We start from the raw sequence: 19,779 nt of genomic DNA, 5'->3' as shown, positions 1-19,779 counted from the left end.
TCTTTCAGAAATTCCTATACACCATAGGTGAGTTTCGCAGAGTGGCTACATCCTTAAAGAAGATTAAACAAGACCTCTGCCTATGGTTTTGCTGAAATTCATCCCCTTCCCTTACATAGAGAAGATTTCACTAACCAGAATAATGGAGAACAGCAAAAGATACCATTTTGCTTTGTCTGTATTTATAATCAGTAACTGTTTAAAAAAGCTTCAGCACCCCATGCTATGGAACAATTAGATCTGAAAACTGAAGGAGAAAAAAAAAAAAATCAGTTTTCAAAAGATTTGCAGAGGTGTGCTGGAGCTGTGCAGTTACAGGGACCTTGTCATCCACCCCCGCAGCCCCAGAGTGGGACCACAGCACACAGCACAGCATCCCTCGTCTGCTGCTGCAGGTGTGGAGGGAAGGAGAGCTCGGTGTCCCAGCGTGGGCACTCACGCCTCATGGCTCCTTCTGAACCCAAGGATTTCGTGCCTCAAGTTCTCTTTTCCTCTGTAGGGAGAATATTTCACCTCACAGGGACGTTGTAGAAATAAATTATCTAACTACAGCCAGTAGGGAGAGCCTGAGTAATGAGCGTGGGGAACAGGCCTGAGGGGAAATGAGTAATCCTGCCTCCAGAGCACAGCCTGGGCCACACAGAGCAAATAAGGCCTGGAGGCACCTGAGCAACCTGAGGTTAAATAAAATATTGAACAGCCTCTCATTAAAAGCAACATAGAGCCAGGGAGCCTACCCATTTCCCTGCTCGTGATCTTCTACCACGGTGATCAGGGGCTGTACCCTGTGTGTGTGTGTGTGTGTGTGTGTGTGTGTGTGCAAGGGGCAGAATCTGGGCTGCAGAAGCCACCTGGAGTCTGACAGTCCCCAGCTCCAGATGATTTATTGTGCAATCTCAAGGTTATCTGTGTGGGTGTGTGTATGAGGGGAAGCGCTCGCCTCTCCTGCTGTCACAACATCCAAGGTGCGATGGATTAAGACTTCTCCACAGAGGCAGGGAGGGGATTTACTCACAACTTCAGCAGTGATTTAATTCAGAGCCACACCATGTGGGTGTAATTACTCACTGTGCATGAGTTGCCTCCCATCCTGGAAAAGCCATCTGTAGAACAGCCCGAGAGCTCTGTGCAGACAGCGTGGACCCACGCCTGCCACCAGGTGTGAGTGAGGCATGGGTGGGAGGTGCAGGAGGCACTGGGGCTGTGGCAGCAGTGCAGGGGTGGGAGGTGCAGGAGGTGCAGGAGGTGCTGGTGGCAGCAGTGCAGGGGTGGGAGGTGCAGGAGGTGCAGGAGGTGCTGGTGGCAGCAGTGCAGGGGTGGGAGGTGCAGGAGGTGCTGGTGGCATCAGTGCAGGGGTGGGAGGTGCAGGAGGTGCTGGGGCTGTGGCAGCAGTGCAGGGGTGGGAGATGCAGGAGGTGCTGGTGGCAGCAGTGCAGGGGTGGGAGGTGCAGGAGGTGCAGGAGGTGCTGGTGGCAGCAGTGCAGGGGTGGGAGGTGCAGGAGGTGCTGGGGCTGTGGCAGCAGTGCAGGGGTGGGAGATGCAGGAGGTGCAGGAGGTGCTGGTGGCAGCAGTGCAGGGGTGGGAGGTGCAGGAGGTGCTGGTGGCAGCAGTGCAGGGGTGGGAGGTGCAGGAGGTGCTGGTGGCAGCAGTGCATGCACACCAAGGCACAGGACCCAAGCTGTCCCTGTTACCTGTTCAGCCAACAGTGAGGCAAGGCTTGAGTAAGCATCTGCAAACTCTGGGCCGTACTTAATGGAGTCCCGCAGCAAGAGTACAGCTTCCTCCTTCTTTCCTTGGGACCTGCAGGAAGGAGGGGAAAAAAGCCAGAAAGGAATATTCCTGTAAGCACATGTTTAGGTTATCCCACTGATTAACTACTTTAAAGAGACGTGGAAGTGCCCGGCTTGCCCTTTTCAACAAAGGCTAAATGATTCATTCACGCCTCCTCTCCACAATGTGAGCACCCAGCATTTCCACAGTCTCCAGCAGCTGGGAGGACAGAGGCTTTAATGAATTAATACAATTAAGTATCTGAAGGGAGGGCACGGAAAGGATGGAGGCACTCTGATCTGGGAACAGGATGTTCCCTCTCACTTCAGTAGTCTGGAGATACTGTAACCCTTCATTTCCTTTACTAAAACCTTGAAGAGTCTCTGCATGTTCCTGGACAAGTGCTCTTACAGATCCACTTGCAACATCATTATTTTGAAATTAAAATATCTCCAAGTTAAATCTGCCTGGGATCTCTAAATAATTCCTTAGCAAGTCGAACATTAGGCTGGTGGAGTTCTGTCCTTCAGATCCTAAGGATTATGAACAGAGATAGCTGAGAGGTGGCTGTGCTGATGAGCTAGATTTTTCCCAGCGTTGCTCTGCATTTATTGCTATGGAAAATGGAAAAGGTTTCCCTAACAAAAATCTTGGGATGTTTATTTATTTGAACTACAATTTCTCCCCTTTTGAAAAATGAGAAGGTTTCTTGAACAAATATCTAAGGATGTTTAGCTGGGCTGAAACAACATTTTCCTTGTGCTGGGCGTACAAAGAATATGAATAGGAGGGCTTAGAAAAAGAAACAAAGGGCTCTGGGGAAACAGAAAATATGTGAACACCTTGCTGCTTTGGCCTTAGATTTCATCTGAGTGGCACGGTCAAGTAACCAGATCTTGTTTATAAGGTGCAAATTTCAGCTGATAATATATGTGGCTTTGCAGATTTTTTCCCTTTCTAGTTGTGTAACTGGAAGAATATTTTGCCTGTGCATTAAGCTAAGTAAAACCAGTTGTGCTAGTCTTTTTCTTCTTCCACTGGTGTTCCATATAAATTACATGAATGAAGCAAAAACAAATAAAGAACCACTTTTCTCCTACACTAATTAAAGTCTAGCTAGCTTGTCAATTTATAAAACTTTAGGATCCCTTGGCTGAAGTTTCATGACACATTTGTATAAATCAAAACCAGATGACTGCTTAATAAAGGTATTGATGTTTGGCAGAAAATGTAGGAAATGCCCGCTACAGAAATAAAAGGATTAAGTGATCCACTCAACAGCAGTAAAAGTTCCCATTAACCACAAGCATTCACTCTGAACATGGGGCAGCCCTCTTAATTACTCTTTTATTCCAAAATGGCCTCTTTTTTTCTCCATTTGATCCAACAGCAATGTTTATCTCCTGAAAGTCAGGGTAAAGAGGGAAAGATTATGGCATCTTTTTATGTGACAGACTGGATTACATTAAAAAAAAGCAGATCCAGTAGTTTCTCAGAGGGCTTAGGCCTGCAAGATACCAAGTGCTCTGGCCAAGCACTTGAACGTGTACTTAACGTTTATGCTTGCAAGTTGAAAATTAATTACTGGTTGAAGTGCTTTCCTGGCTCAAGGCCAACACTTTGCAAGATCAAGGCCATCTCATAAAAAAATCTCCTGCAATTTGGGAGAGCACAAAGAATTGAAAGAACAGTCCAATACACTAACTTACCATAAACTGGGGATCTGGAGCAGGAATAGTTAGGTAATGTACATCTTCACTGTGATAGCGAGAATAACAAATTCAACTGACAGGAACAATCTGTGACCACTTATTCCAACTTTTTACCCAAATTACCCTCTTTTATAATGCTCTCTCTTGACTCCCTCTCCCACCTGAGCTCACAGCCTTGCCTCTATAATCAGCATGCTCAAGCTGAGACCAAAGAACAACTCTTTCCACTGAGAGCATCTCTCTCATATTTTTGCAAGTTGGAGAAGCAGCAGGTTAAACCACCCTGCCAAAAAGTCTGGTAATGCACAGGGCTGTTAGCACAGGAGCAAATTTCACATGCAACAAAGAGCAACCTGGGAATTAGTGCTCTAAGCTACTTGGTATCTTTCATCTTTTATTTTGTGAAGTTATTTAGACTGTATTAAAGCCAGAAACACAGAAATCAACAAAGGCTCCACAACTGTTATGAACAAATATTTACAAGGATACAGAAAAGCCAGAGCCAAACTCTTGTAGAGGTGCACAATGACAGGACAAGAGGCAACAGATGCCAGAGTAGGAACATGGGACATCCTGATTAGATATCAGGAAAAGCATTTTTCACCACAAGGGTGTTCAAACACTGGAACAGGTCACAGAGAGAGACTGTGGCATCTCTGTCCTTGGAGGGATCCAAGATTCAGCTGGACACAGCCCTGAACAATCTGATCCAATCAGACTTCTCTCAGCAGCTAGCTTGATCTCTAAATTATCTCTAGAGATGCTAGGTTATAATAATAACCTAAGTTTTTCTGGTTTTTTTTTCCCATCTACTGCAAAAATTAGACTGCCCTAATTTGTGGGGGTTTTTAACCAGAATCTCCAATGTGTACTGTGATACTGAGGGACAATTGCACCACTTCATGAGACACAGAGTATCCTGGATGCACTATCACTGAACCTCACCACTCAGTTTGCTTCTGAAGGAAAGGAAGGAACGTTTCACTAGTTAAAAGGTCTTAAATCTCAATACATGTAATTTCTGTCTGATGTTTTTCAGCATCTCCAGACAGTTCCACAAGCCTGGGTCAGCACACTCACATCCAGAAGCCTGTATCACAGAGGGCAGACAGTCCTTCCTCTTCTGAATAAATGGGTTTGCTCAACTGGGACTAAATCACAACAACAAACACTCAGGACATATTGTACGTTTCTTCACATCCAGAAGAAAATCAGTCCTTTAAGTAAACTCAAAATTCATTGGAGATTGTTTCTAGGCATTTCATTTTCCCCTCTCAAAGCATGTGAGGCCTTTCTTCATAAGGAACAGTGTACTGGATATTGCAGTGCTTTAGGTATGGATTGATACAGTACCACATATAAGAAGGTCTTGTCCATTCTTCCTGCAACAGAAAGCTGAGACTGATATTTATTTCAGATGTTTATAATATATTATTTCTTGTCTCTTTACAGAAATACCCATAGCCTATAAATCCATGAGGCACTCTGAACAATATTTATCTATATCTCAACGAACCTGAATTTATACAGAGGGGTCAAATACTCAAAACACAAGAAAGCAGCATCAGGCTGCTCTGTGACACTGATCACACAGACCATGAAAGCAGAGAGATTTCTTACTTTTAGGTAGACCATCTTTTACATCTATTTTAAGTAAGATATCTGTCGGCATTGTTTACTTATCTGCTCTCCAGTATTTGTATTAGGCACGAAAATGATGACATACAACTTTATTTTAGCATATGTAAACAAAACCAGAGGCTTATTCAGCCACTACCCTGTAATACTTCCTGAGAACATTCATCTTCTGGCACATAGCTGTCTTCTTTATGTGCAAACAGAAAATGGAAACATCATTTTTCATCTACAACTTCCACAGAAAATAACTTATAAATTTCCACCCTGTGTCCTCAAAACAGTTTTTACTCAAGTTTAAATCACAAGCAATGGATGTTAAATAGTTTATTTGCATGGAATAATGAAAGGCAGATTCCCACATGGGAATGACAAATCCATCCTTCCAAAATCCCAGACTTCCCTTCTCTCAGTACTGCAGAGGAGATGAAATCTAGTATCTGCTTTCAGATTAGCATACTATGAGCAGGGATGGGTACAAGGAACTCAGCAGAATTCAACTGGGAGTTCCCCATGCCAGACAATTTCATTCTATATCCCAGTACAAGCAGTACTGTTACTGGACATGCTTAAGTGTTGCACATCTGTCTCCTCCTGATCTGCCTCATGCTCTGAAGCCTTTGTAAAGAGGACAGAAAATGCTTTTATTGCTTGACCATTTATCTTCTCTCTGACATAGGTTTAAAAATCAAAAGACACTTCATAATGTCTCATAACACAGCCAGAAAGTAATATCTGTCTGTCATATTCTGCAGATTTCCATTTTATTTCATTTATTACCCATATTATACTAGCATTTAGTGTCTGCAAAATACTGGCTGCCATATATATGCACATTTATATATGTCTATGAAAGTATAATTGTAGACACAGGTAGACAATACAAATAAAGATATCATTGTAGGAAGGGGAAATATGAAATCTCTGCCTTGTACCTGTCTGGTCATCTCACATGTTACCTCAAGCTCCAGCATGGCTGATGTTCTTTGCTAAGCTGTTGGATCATCTAGGAAAGGTGCTGGCCAAAGGGTTTGGGATCCTATTTTAGGGGAGACACTCATATAGGATCTGCCCACACAGCACCTGCTTTAGTTCCTGCACTGTGAACTCAAACTATTTTTGGCAAGTTTTTTAAAGCTTCCAATACAATTAATAGTACTGCTGTATCCAGATGTACTACATTGTTTTGAAAGCCTAAAGGAAGTTTAGAAAATGGGAGCAAATGGATGTGGGAAAAGGGCAGGAGGATCCTTAGTGCTTGCTTTTGACAAGTTTAGCACAAGCATCGCACACATTTAACATACTGCAAAATGTGGCACCACAGAAGGATGCAGAGCACATACGATTCAGCAGGACACACAATATCTTAAGTATCACAATGTGAAAAACATGACAAATTGCACAGAAAACAAGCAGCATTTCTAAGACATTTTCCCTACATGTTTCCTTTGTGCTTTTCCAGTGCAACAAGTCCAGTTTTCATTCATCTGCTGGGTCATAAGATCCCTTTGACAGGCCAGATTTAAGCATAATTGACATGGAATGTCCTGGTGCTTCTTCTAGCTTAGATCCTTTTGTACTAATATTTTATATTTTAAAAAAACCTAAAATGTAACAGAGAATAATAACTAAGGTACATATGATGAATTTAAAAGACAATATGTATTTTTAAACACCATTGCCACCTAAAATTAATTTCAATCAAACGAATTTGATGAATAATGCAAAGACCTTTTTCTTCTCTTGTAACAAGACTGTACCACTTTCCTTCCTTATATTCCCAGTAAAGTACTTACCTATTTTCTATTTAAGATTACTCATTTCTCATATTCTAACCTCAAACCAATAGGTTTACTTGTAATATTCTGATAATTTCTCTGGTGCTCAACAGACCAGGTAGAAATTCAGCAGCCCACTTAATATCCTTTATATAAATCCACACTTGAAGTTAGATTTCAGGATCAGAAAGACCAAGTTTTAATGACAGAGTACCACTTTAAAACCAGTCCCACATTAAGCCTGTCATGGTTTAACCAGCACTGTCTGCTTTAAAAGATTTACCCAGACCTATTATCTGCAAAATAAGGACAGTTCATATCAGAAAAAATGTACTTTTGCTGCTGTAGTTTATGCAGTTCTGTCAGCAAATACACCACAATATCCTCACAAAACCAAGGACCTTTGTGCTGGTGCTAAACAGAGATCTTTTCCTTTTCTTAATTGAACCTTTTGCAGATCTTATCATACTGGCTTCTTGTACAGATCTAAGTTTAGTCTTTAGATGTGGTTAGTAAAATTAATTTGCATGATTATGATTGTCTGGTATTCTCCTTGCTAAAGGCTGACACTCTAAACAACAATGAGTGAAATAATGAGCTCATCAGCTTGTTTTTAACCATCATCCCCTCAAATCCAGACCTACCTGCTCTGCAAGAGAATGAACTCTCTGCAGCTCTGAGCATCTCAGCACAAGCTGCTTATGCCTAAACTATAACTTCCCATACAGCTAATGAGAAGTGGGAACTTGAAGAGAGGGATTTTTTTGATATGTGTTATTTATTAGCTCGGCATCTGATGCCTACCTTTGAACAATACAGCTTCCTCTCCTGGAAATGTTCATAAATCTCCACCAGGATGGGGGATCTCAGGTGTGTGGCTGGGTGTAGGCAACTCATTTCTGATGCCTGTTTCGGAACAAATGAATTTCCTACAACTGGAACACACTCGTGAACAGCACCTGGAGTGATGTGGCACAAAGCACAGGGATATCCAAAGTAAGCCTCACCTTCGTGCCAGCACTTTTGGATGGCACTAAGAAATTACACCATTGCTTCACCAGCTGGCAGAAAACAACTACTTTGGTGATGTGTGTAGGGGCAATGTGAATTTTCTTGGTGCCACACCTGCACTCAACTTACTTGAGCAGGTTGCCGAGGTTGAAGAGAGCTCGATTGTGCTGAGGGTTCAGCTGAAGGGCCCGTCTGTAGTAGTCCTTGGCCTCCACCACATCTTTGGTCAACGTCCCCAGGTTGTTGAGGGCACTTGCGTGACGAGGGTACAGCCTGGCAAAAATGAAATATCAAGCTCATTAATTGACAAATAAAGCTGATGCCACCGACTCTGCCAATAATGCTATTTGGTACTCATGTCAGCCAAAAAACCCTGTTTTCCCTTAATTTGCTGCAGGTCAGACGGGATCCTGAAGGCCCTTTTCAACTCACAAAGAGATTGCAAATCAGATCTTCTCCTATGGTTCCTATATATCTCCAGGGCAAAATGGAACATTTGGAAACAAATGTTTGAAATTGAACAAACTGAAAACCTATTGTACCCTTCAAGCAAAAGGCATAGTGACTAAAGCAGCCCAAATGTTTTTATTCAAAATGCTTTTACAACAAGCAAGAAATGCCTTGTCAAAAAATGTCTCCAATGGAAATACATTTTGATATCACAGAATACATTTAAAATTATTTGTTGGGTTTTTGATTTTTTTTTTCCACAATAAAACTGATAAAAAAGTGAAAAAGGAAACCTGAAATCAGCTGTTGAATAATGCTTTCAGGACCAAGCAAAATGATAAAATAATCAGGAACCAATCTGTTTAACAGTATGAATTCTCTAAGCTTCTTGTAACATTTGGTTCAGTGCAGCTCTCCTTTTATCTGACCTGTTGATCTTCACATCTGCTTGCTTCAGTTACAAGATTACATTATTGAGCTCAATGCATCTCTGTTAAAATTCTCCACAAATTAGGCAGCAGGTCATGGTCCATTCAGTAGTTTAAATTCTCAAAGTTGTGCTCCTACATTAATATTTCAGTTTGTAGGTCTTTCACCAGAAAACTCCAGAGGTGGAAGTGATCCAGGGCTCTTTGTGTGATAGGCAGGTGAAAACTGAGGGTCATTATAATAAGGAAATACATTTTTGACAGACACCCACAGAAGTCCTTGGAGACCAGCTGTGAGAAGCTCTCAGGCTCTGAGGCCAAGTCATCTGACAGTTCTTTGCCTCAGGTCCCTGATCATAGGAAAGGGATGTGGAAAATGACATTAAAAGAAGTTGCCTATGAAACCAAAGGGTACAGCATGAGAAGGGCCATTTAAAGGTAGAAGGGATTAAGAATCTATATAGCCTGACTAAAGTTTGCAATTGTTTTTAATCCAAGACTTTCCACTGTGGTTTTTTTTTGTTTTGTTTTTTTTTTTTTTTTGCCTGGAGTTTTTCACTATGTCAGTTCAGCCCTAGGATTTTCTGTGCTTAAGTACCATGAATAATTTAGCATTTTATACACTGCTGCAACATTTGTATCAGTCACATTTTTACTCCACAGCTCATAAATTATTTTGGCAAGGTCTTATTTGGTGGTGAAACTGGAAGCATTTAAGGGAACTCTGGGATAAATGGGCATGAACCACTAACAAAATCAGGATGTTTCCTACCATTAAGTAAGAGAAAAGCCCAAAGTCCTTTTCTCACCTAGCAAACAAGGACTGCAAAGTCCCACATTTGTGGAGAAATTGCTCAGGGATGTAGCCATGTGTTTTCTAAAAACTGGCCTGTTATAAAAATAAAAGACAAATGTAGTGACCATCACTCATAGCAAATAATGACTAAAGAGTGCCAAAATTCTTCCCACATGGGTGAGCAGCCCGTCTCTCAGAGGTCACCACTTCTGCTGCAAGTCCTCAGGTGGCACTGCCCAGTGTCCACACTCACCCCCACCTCCTGCATTCACTGCTCAAGTGACTTGTGAAGAGACCCCTAGCTGAACTTGTCACAGAGGAGCAAAGAGTAGGGAATTTGTGGTGAGAGCCGCAGTTAACACAGGAACAGCATCTCTTTCCATCACTGAAGCTCCCCAGTGAGCCTGATGCATTTTGGGGCGTGAGAGGCTTCCTGTGCTTGGAGAAGCATCAGTAAAAGAAAAGATGATGATGGGGGTATAGTATGGAGTCTTGACCTTGGCTCTCAAATCCATTTGTCATTTAGTCTAAGTGTCCCCAGGTAAAGCAGGTTGGGAGAAATGCTTTCCAGAGCAACAGGAGGGGAGGGCCAAGCTGGCTTGCTCTTCAGCACTTGGGGTGAAGCTCTGTGATACCTTGACCAGAATCTTAAACAAAGAACATCTTAGGGCAAATGACCATGGGCTCAGTCTTGTTTCATATTTCCTCCAAATGATTTTGACATTGTTTTGGACCAAGAAAAAGGTCTGGGAGTTAATTTTTTTCAGCCTCTTTTACCAGATGGCTATGATAAAAGTGTGCTCTACTTCTGTCAGTACTCACACATAAAACAGTTCCAATATTTGACATGAAGTCACTTGAGTTACGAGTGGGCAAAAGGATTTCAGACAATTCTTGGGAAAGTCAGGAACGTATTAACATTTTACAGCCCTAAACCTGATGGTTTTTCTGTCAAACTTTCAGAAATTAATTCTGTTCTTGGCCTTTAGTGCTCCTATGGCATTTTAGGCCCAGAAGATTTGCTTGCACCAATGTGGAGTGGAATGAAAACTCAAGATTAAAACAGGGAATGGATTTCACCTTTAAATTGCATAGTTCTGACCAGCAGCTCCATAAATACACTTCTGAGCTCAGTGCTAAAACCTCTCAACAGCAAATCACAGGATGCAAACACATCTCCCATGTATCCTGGGCTCTATTTCTTGTATTTTACATTTATTCATTACATCTCATTGCCCTTTCCAAGAAATCTAAGTGAAAACCCAGAACCTCAACAAACATAAATTACCTGCTTAGCATCTGGCCTGAAGAACTTATGAGATCTGCAATTTTACATGTCTGAACAAACGTTATGAGATATGCTGACCACAGTGAGATATGGTGGTGGTGTTGCACTTTGCTGCTAGGGTTCAGCTCTTATATTTCTCTCCAGATATTTTATTTGGAATATTACTTTGTTATGGTGGCAGAGCAAGCTGCCACTGAACAGAGTTCAGCAGAACAACCAAGCCTAAGAGAGAATTAACTCTGGTAAGGTAACCAGAGCCAGAGTCTCAGCTCATGACCATCCATGCTGTTACAGAATCATTGAATCACTGAATGTTTTGGGATGTGAAGGACCTCAAAAACCATCTCTTCTAATGCCCATCCACTATGGGCAATGCCCATCCTCCTACTAGACCAGGTTATTCAAAGCCCCATCCAACAAGGCCTTGGACACTTTCAGGAATGGGGCATCCACAGTTTCTAAGAACAATGTGTTCCAGTGCCTGAACATTCTCACAGTAAAGAATTTCTTCCTAAAATCCCATCTAAACCTGTCCTCTTTCTGTTTATGGTGCTTTCACACCACTGTCAAATAGTTCCCAGGAGTGGTCCAGGCCTGACTCCACATCAGGGTTCGGTCCCAAAGGCTAACTTGGACTTGGCCACTGTCTCTCAGAGGATACAAACATTTACTAAATACTTCCAGGTCAATTTATGCCAGCTGACCTCAGGGCTAGAGAACGTGGACCAGATAATTTTTTTATTTATTCATATGGATGTTGAATAAAGCACTAGAAGCCCTATTGAAACTACCCTTTGTTCAGGCACACCCACTGCTGCTAACAGTTCCCTGGGAACAAAAACACAGCAGAACAGTCTTGTGGCAGGATTTACACAGGAGCATAAAACTTGATCACAAGTTACCAAACAAAGCAACATTTACTCAAGGACTTTCCAAATGGTTCTGCAAGATTTTCAGATACACCAAACTTGTTTGATTTTGCTGCAGGTGAATTGTTGTTGTAGTGGAGGGAGACACATGTACTTCTCCTGTTTTGAAGTCATCAAGAGATTTGTGCTGTTTATCAAGACTTCTGGAATTGATCTCAATGAATCCTGATATTCAGCTTTAACTTATTTTGATTGTAAGTTCTCTAACACAAACATTATCTCTTCCCCATTTTTCATTCATATGAAGAATGTATTTACTTCTTAGAAGGGTTAGAAGCACATACCAAGGCAGGAAGGTGTCCAATTAACCCAGAGTCTCTTCGTGCCACAATTATGACAATACTCAGAATCCAGACTTTATTTTATAAACCATTACTCTGAAGACACTGAGATGCAAGAGATCAACTGTTGGAACATATCAAGCTTCTTTTGCAACTTCTCTTAAGAAACAAAACTTTCTATCTGGACATATATAGGGCTGTATTTTCCTTGCCACCACCACTGATAATGGTAAGAGTCTGCAGGCAATATCCTTCTTGCTATGCATCTGATTAGGTAGAAATTCCTCTAGGCTTCACCTAATCAAATGCAAGTGCTGCATTATTTATGAAAGAAAACTGAATTTCATTAAACGTATTCTACAAGTAGCAGCTAATGTAAGGAATCAGTTTATCCTTTCCTTTATAAATCAGGATAATTTTCTTTAAAAATCTACATTCAAGGATAATTATACTAGAGGTCTTGAAATAGCAAAATTATGGGAAAGCAACCCATAAAAGTATATTTTAAAGTAGATGGAGATTTCATTTCTAAAGAGAAGACAAGTGGGTTGTTTCCTTGTTGTAGAATGAATAATTCAAATGGTTTCTCCAATGCTGTATCTGCAATTGTCAGAATAAATTTCAGCAGCCTTCCCTTTAACTATTACAGGTATAGACTGCACAAGAACTCCTGTTAGTAATTATCCCCACTTCTTTTAGGTTAGCAAAATTCCCTCTAACACCACTGAACAAAAGCCCTACTGACTTGCACAGTCAAGAGATTTCCAGTTTCCCAAGACAAAACCAGGTATAAAACATATACAGTTGTCAAAACGCTGATGACCATTTATTCTGCTTTTTCATTTAATGCCGCAATTACCTGAAACGTTAGGGTTTTAAAAAAAAATAATTTGAAGGGCTTTGTTTGGCTCCATATGAAGCCAAACATGAATTACAAGATAATAACAGAAAGAAGAGAAAGGGATGAAATTTGTTGTCATGACTGCAACCTGTGATCCACCAGGAATTTTAATTCTTTTAATTCAGATCGAGAGAGACCACTTAAACAACTGGCAAGCTCTGCTCACAGTCCTGCCTAGTCTGGTGCCAGGGGTACTCAGGGGGAGGAAGACATTAGTGTGACAACTATCCACTTGCTCTTAAGAGCATTATGTGGTTTTTGTACAGCCACTGCTGTGTGGATAGCAAGCAGCAGGGGATGCAGCCAGACTAGCATGAGATTAGCCTGGAAAACTACCATGGACAGCATGGAAAAAGTTGTAATGTCATCTTTCAGGGGTCTGGGCAGCCCCCCACAACCACTGCAAGATAAAAGAGGTTATTGAAAGCAGCCCAGAGACGCTTCTCAGAGCTGGGACAGCCCTGAGATGTCACATGAGGGTGACTCTTCCTGATGCCCCCAGCCCTTCATCACTCTCCAAAGGCTGACAATAAGCCTGCTGAAAGAACATTCCCAGAGACTTACAGCATGGGTTCTTATAACCATTACAAAACTTGTAAGCAACTCTGGTCATCATTAACCTAGCAGCCGTGCCATGGCAGCAGCAGCAGAAAGAAAAAAATCTGCATCACCTTGCATAATATTCAAAGGGAGTCCAAGCATATTAATTTCTTATATAAATTAAAATAATAAGTGAAAAATAATAAAAACTTAAATTATTCAGTTGGAGAGATCTAGCGTGCCTGGGTTTTGTTAATGCATCTTTTGATGAAATAATTTATTTAAACTTAGCACTCACAGGGACCATGCCACCACTGAGGCAGCTGTGATAAGTCACCCCACTGTGCTGCCCTGACAAAAACAGGCTGTGTTACCTCTCTGTGGCAAGAGGAGAGGAGAGCCTGAAGAGCCCTGGGCCAGAGCTCTCACCACTCCCCCTCCATACAAGAGAACACTTCCCTGACAGCCACTCTTGGCTCTCCTGGTGCCTGTCCAGCCCTACCACAATGCTCAGCATCCATGGGGCTCCCTGCAGCCACATTAAGCACAAGGACTCAGGCCTTAATTACCCAGGCCCAATTACTTGCTGGCAGCATGGCAACTTGCTTTTAAGGCACATTTTGCCCATTCCAATATATACTGCAATTATTGGCATTGTTTTGCCAACTAAAGTAAGAATGTTATATGAATAACATTTCTATCTGTGCCAAGTTTTAATACTGCCCATTTTATATTTACTCCAGCACACTATTTCAAGCCAATTTTCCAATTTTAATATTACATCACACTCATTTTCATGTATTTATATAAGTTTTCAATAAAGCTCTATGTCAGGTTGAATTAAAACACAATTTGATGTAATTCTGAGACCAGTGATCCTTCTGTGAACAATTCTGCACTGGCTATAACTCAGGTCATGGACTCATGATGGTGTGGCATCTTGTTTCAAGAGCTGGTTTACTTGATATGGAGATGTGGATGGCAGATCTTGTGCCTTCCTCAAAAAGGTTTTCAATTTGCAACATTTTAATTTCTTTCAAGGAAGGAGAGATGATCCTGCAATATCAAGCAGCAGTCATTTTTTCTTGAAGAGTTCTAGTAGTTGCATCAATATTTCCTCAAAGGTAACATCCTTCAGCTTGGCAGAAAGTTTGTGGCAGGCTGGTATTTTTTGTATTTAAAAAAGCACCTGGAAATCCTGTTGAAAGTCAGGCAAGTGAGAGATCTAATGCTTTTAGGTTCCTTTGAAAGTCTCAGGCATAATCTTCTTCGGTGCAAGCGTGACAGAGCAGTGAGACTCCCGGCTGCACACAGCACAGCCCGGAGCTGGGTATTACATCACGCCCATTTCCACACACTCAGCTGCCAGGGGGTCCTGACACAATGCCAGGGATAAAACAGGGAGTGATCCCATCCCAGCCTGGTGCTGGGGGCTCAAAGGGCATCCCTGAGCAGAGCTGTGGGTTAGGTTGTATGGGCCAGCTCAGCTCCTGAGGGATGTTCTGCTCAAGAAGTCAGTGTGGGGCCATGCCCTGTCAGCAGTGCCTACAGCAGGATCTTGATCTAACCTGGGATCTCCAGAGGCTGACTTGGTATAAATAGCAAGTGCTGAATCACAGCCAGGGATCTGTGGGAGGAAGTAAAGTCCTGGCTTCATTGCTTTGATGCCTTGTGAAGGCTGACCTAGAACAGAGGCTAGATGGGTTAAAGAATAAAGTCGTTGTTTATTAGAAGGCCTCAATGGATACACCTTGGGCAGCACAAGAGCCCAGTCAGGGCTACACCCAAGATGGACCCAAAATGGACAACTGGTCATGAGGTCTCTCACTTTTTTAAGTTCTGGTCCATTAGCATATTGGAGTTAATTGTCTGATTACAGATTTAGCCCATATATAGTTCCATCCTTGTTTTTCTGTCTTTGTCCACCACTGTTTATGCTCTTGGGCCTGAAATTTGGATCATCTGTCCTTGATCCCCAGCTGAGAAGGAATTGTTTTGTCTCCCTGCTCGGTGAAGAGAACTTACTATTCCCTAATATGAAGCTCAGAAGTACACACTAAAGCAGTGCAGAATCTGAAAAATATAAAAGCTAAAACCTGAGGCATCAGCTTTTCCCTCTGCCCATCAGCAAGGAAGAGCAGCCCACAGGTGCCCTGCCACCACCAAACCCTCTTAGGAGGATGAGCCTCCCAGGCTGAATTGCAGAGCACCCTGATATTGAGAGAAACCTCTCCAGAACAGAAATGGGAAAAAAAAAAAAATAGAGAAGCTGAATAGATTTAATCTGTACATTGGCAAAAGCCTCATGAATTCTTCAAGCTTGATATCCATTAGGGAAAAATACCCCCAACCCACAGCAATATCCAAAAGCATGTCATTCACGTAACCAACCAGTAGCACACTAAACAATATTACAGTTTATGAATTTTCATTACTTGGGCAGGGGTAGAAGCCTAAAAGTTAGAGTTGAGGAGAAAAACCAGGATTTTAAGTCAAACAATATCACCACTAAATAGAAATAAATAAAATCTTTCCTGCTAAACTTGCATGTTCCCTGAAGTGATGAGGCGACACGAGGTTATCACACAGGGCTGTCTGCTTATTCTCTCACATAAAGAATTTATGCAGGATCCACACAAGTCCTGAAAATCCCAGAAATTTCAACACTCCCAAAGGCCAGGAAAAGGCCAATAATTCACAACTTGCCTGACTTATAGACAGTGTGAACAATGCAGGCACCTCCATAGAGCTCACAGAATCTTGAGGGACCCCACAGCAAACAAGAGACCATCAAGTAAGCCCTTCAATCAAAGGTGGTGTGGGGGGATACAATAACAACATACTCTCAGAGAAGCAGATGGGGGTGAAATCACGCCCGTCATCTCCTGAGGCTCCCAGGTGCCAGGGGAAGCTGTACAGCCTCATACTGCACAGTTTTCATCAAAACAAGGACAGCAGGCTAAGAAAAAAACAGTGCCTCTGGGAATGAGTAACCAGCCCTTGGATTTGAGGTTATCATTAGCCAAAAGTGAAAGGCAGACTTGAAAAAGTGCAAAATACAGAAAAGTTTCTCTCTGTGTACTCCATAGGAGAAGCAAAATAGATGCCTTGTCCCAATAAGAAAACAGTTTTCATTAGGGGAGCATTTTTCACTATCCAGATTTTTTTTATCGGTCCCAAACACATAAGAAGGCAGAGCTTTGATGCAGTTCTGAGGAAGGGTTGCACTTACACCAGTTCTGTTTTGAAGTACATGAAAGCCTGTGCATTGATTGCTATTTTGTCACTAAAATGCAGAAAAAACTGAGCAGAGCTGGACCAGCCCTCAAAAGAGGCAGGGATTAGTGCTTTATAAAGAACAGGTTCAAAAATAAATTACACTGGCTGAAGTAATTTGGCTATTGTCCCATGCAACGTGTTTTAAAGGCCATTAAGTCTCTGATTCAAATTATAAGGCAGCCCTTTCACCCATCAGTTGCTATTAAAATACTCAACAATTCTGTCCAGCTTCAGGACAGCCACCACACACCTACACAATACTCCTTTAGGCCACTGTCAAAGCTGGAATCAGAGCACCACACAAAGATATTCCCAAGTTCCTGGACATGCTCCACCTCCAGCCCACAACACTCACTAACACAGAGTATTACATGAAATCTCTATGAAGATGTCTCAGGCTTGCTCCAAGGGCCTGACCTAAGTAATATCAGAATGTCAGAAGGGCACTCACAGTTTTGGGTGCAAAAGCAGCCACAGCAAAGCAGCACTGCACATTTTTTTGCTCACTGTAAAAACAGGCTAACAAATGGTGCTGGTATTCTAATTCTTCCCAGAAATAAATCACAGATGGTATCCAAGGCCACCTGCAGTCCATGCTAAGAGGCATTTTCAAGGCAAATACATTGACACACACACATAAAGGGCTGTAAGAACACTATTTTTTTTTACTGCATGGAGAGTGCAATTTAACTGAATTTAAACAACCCCAGATACCATTGATTTAAGATATATAAAATCCCAGCAGGAAGGTATGTGGGAAATCTTAGGAAGAAACCTGAGTCTCCCTTACAGCATTAGGGCTTTATTTCTAAGATGTAGTGAGGTGAAAGAACAGCCTTACTTTTTTCCTTTTCTACCCATTCCAGGAACCAATTTTGTTCCTTCAAATGAGGGATACAGATAAGCTGCTTGCACTGTTTTCCCTTCTCCATCTAGCCTCCATCTAACCATGATCTCATGATCCTTACTGATGCCACAAACCAGCATTCCCCATTTCCAGGTTGTAAGCAATGCCCTAAGATGCATTACTTGCAAACTCTGCAAGAGCCAGACCACACAAGTTGCAGCACCAAGTGTTTCCATACTGGTTTCCCTGCCTCCTGGCCCACTCTCTGCTCTCTCTCACAGCTGAGCAGGACAACAGCTCCCTGAACTGCAAAGAAAACCAGCCCAAGAGCTCCTACTTGCTGTCCAGAGGCTCCCTCCTCCAAGAAGAGGTCACAAGGGGGAATGAAGGTTTCTGCATGACAGACTGGTCCCCTTCCCACCCTGGTCAGCAGCCTTTGGCAGGGGAAGGAAAAGGAGAGCTTGTGGCTAGAACCTGTTGATGGATGTGCACACACACAGAGGTAACGCTGCAGAAGTGTGTGCGCTCTCAGGTACACACAGCAGGGCATTTAGGTAAATACATCCACAGTATCACATTACACAAGATGGATACCTCCTGCAGGACCCTGTTCTATCAGGTATGTTTTAACATCCAGAAGGCAAACATGAATTTTTAGATGATGACCTTTTCCCAGACACAGAAATGCAGCTTGGGTAGCACAGAACTACTACTAGAATGTGTATCCACCCAACTCCAGCAAGGAACTCAGCAACCTCCTTCAGCCCCACCCGCAGATGCTCACATTGATCTGCCCTCCATGGGAAGCACTGCCCTGGCAACAAACACAGAGAGAGATGGTAAGAACCGCTTTGGGAATTAAAATGTTGAATGAGTGCAATTGTAGGAGGTAAGGTGAATTATTTTTCTCCCCTCTATTGTTAAAAGAAGATTGATTTAATTGATAATGAACATTCATCGACTGGGTTTTAAGGCTCTGCTGTTTTTCTCTCTCTACATGTCAGCCCACGTGTATTGCTGAAGGGCAATATAATAGTCTCAACAGTAACATCAAGCACACAAGGCTGGGGAGAAGCGGGACAAAAGCTTGGTAACTACAGACAACAGCAAAAACATCTTCATCAGCACATCAGAGTTGTTCTTCATATTTGAGTGAGGTTGTACAACCTCATATTCTTACTCACAAATGGGAGACAAGTGGTGCGATAAATTTCAGATAAGATCAGCACTGTTTGATCTCCAAGAGCAGAGGTTCTCCAGAATTCCTATCAATAGCCACAAATCTGCAGCAGAAGCAGCAGCAAGAAAGTAAGGCCAGCTTTCAGAGTAGCCGTGGTCAACTCACATCTCAGATGGAGTATTTCCAACCTTTACTTTCTGAAGGAAAAAGCCCCAAGGATCTCCTGGGGTCACTACCATATGTCAGGCAAACCAGTGAAGCAGTCTAATCCAGCAGTGTGCTTTTCTTGTTTTATTATAGGTAAGCTGAAAGGTTTATAACCCACTACACAATTGCTGAATGCCAGCTGTTTGTTGGGGCTGTTTTACAAGTAAGTGATCTCTGAAGAGGTCCATTTTCATTCCCTTTTTAGAAAGTATATATAGGAAGAGCTTTTCCTTCATATAAAGAATTTTTGTTCTTTTCATTCTCCCCATCTCTAATTCAAATGTTGTCTGAATTTGAAAATTTTTTGTATTCATTTCAAGAGTTCATTTCCCCCACTCTTGAAGAACATAGTAAGATGGCACTAATTACCCAAGTCCAGCTAGGTGAGGCTGCTGTGTCACTGGTCTCTGGGCTGGGCTGAGGAATGAGTTTTCTGACAGGCCACTTGCAATGGTGGTTGTTGGGACTGATTGCCAAGTTTGCCTTGGAAACCTGCCCTGTGGTTCCACTGTCAGAGAAAACACATTATTCTCCTCCACCACTTTTCTGCCCTGAAGCTAACAGAGGTACACCAACATTTGCCAGCAGAGAATCCCACTTGCCTCTGAAAGCAGGAAAGGGAGCAGTTAAAACATTGGAGATCAACTTTCCCAGGATTTAGTATCAATTACTAGTATTTCACTAGGTGACTTGTGTGCACTTCAGCATCCTTTCCCACAGTTAAAATTTCCCAGGAGCAACATGTTG

The 19,779-nt window shown here is 42.2% G+C and overlaps 1 protein-coding gene across 1 annotated transcript in view; it reads right to left on the bottom strand.

The window, feature by feature from the left end:
• Positions 1 to 19,779, bottom strand: part of TMTC1 (transmembrane O-mannosyltransferase targeting cadherins 1) — a 134,145-nt gene that overhangs the window by 16,269 nt on the left and 98,097 nt on the right. The window contains exons 12-13 of the mRNA XM_031507960.2: positions 8,036 to 8,179; positions 1,692 to 1,800 (exon numbers count right to left, since the gene is read on the bottom strand). Coding sequence (XP_031363820.2) covers positions 1,692 to 1,800; positions 8,036 to 8,179 — 253 coding nt within the window. The remainder of the gene's footprint in view (positions 1 to 1,691; positions 1,801 to 8,035; positions 8,180 to 19,779) is intronic.

The sequence above is a fragment of the Lonchura striata genome, chromosome 5 (assembly GCF_046129695.1).
Source record: "Lonchura striata isolate bLonStr1 chromosome 5, bLonStr1.mat, whole genome shotgun sequence".
Classification (NCBI taxonomy): Eukaryota; Metazoa; Chordata; class Aves; order Passeriformes; family Estrildidae; genus Lonchura; species Lonchura striata.
This window is presented reverse-complemented; position numbering and strand designations above follow the sequence as displayed.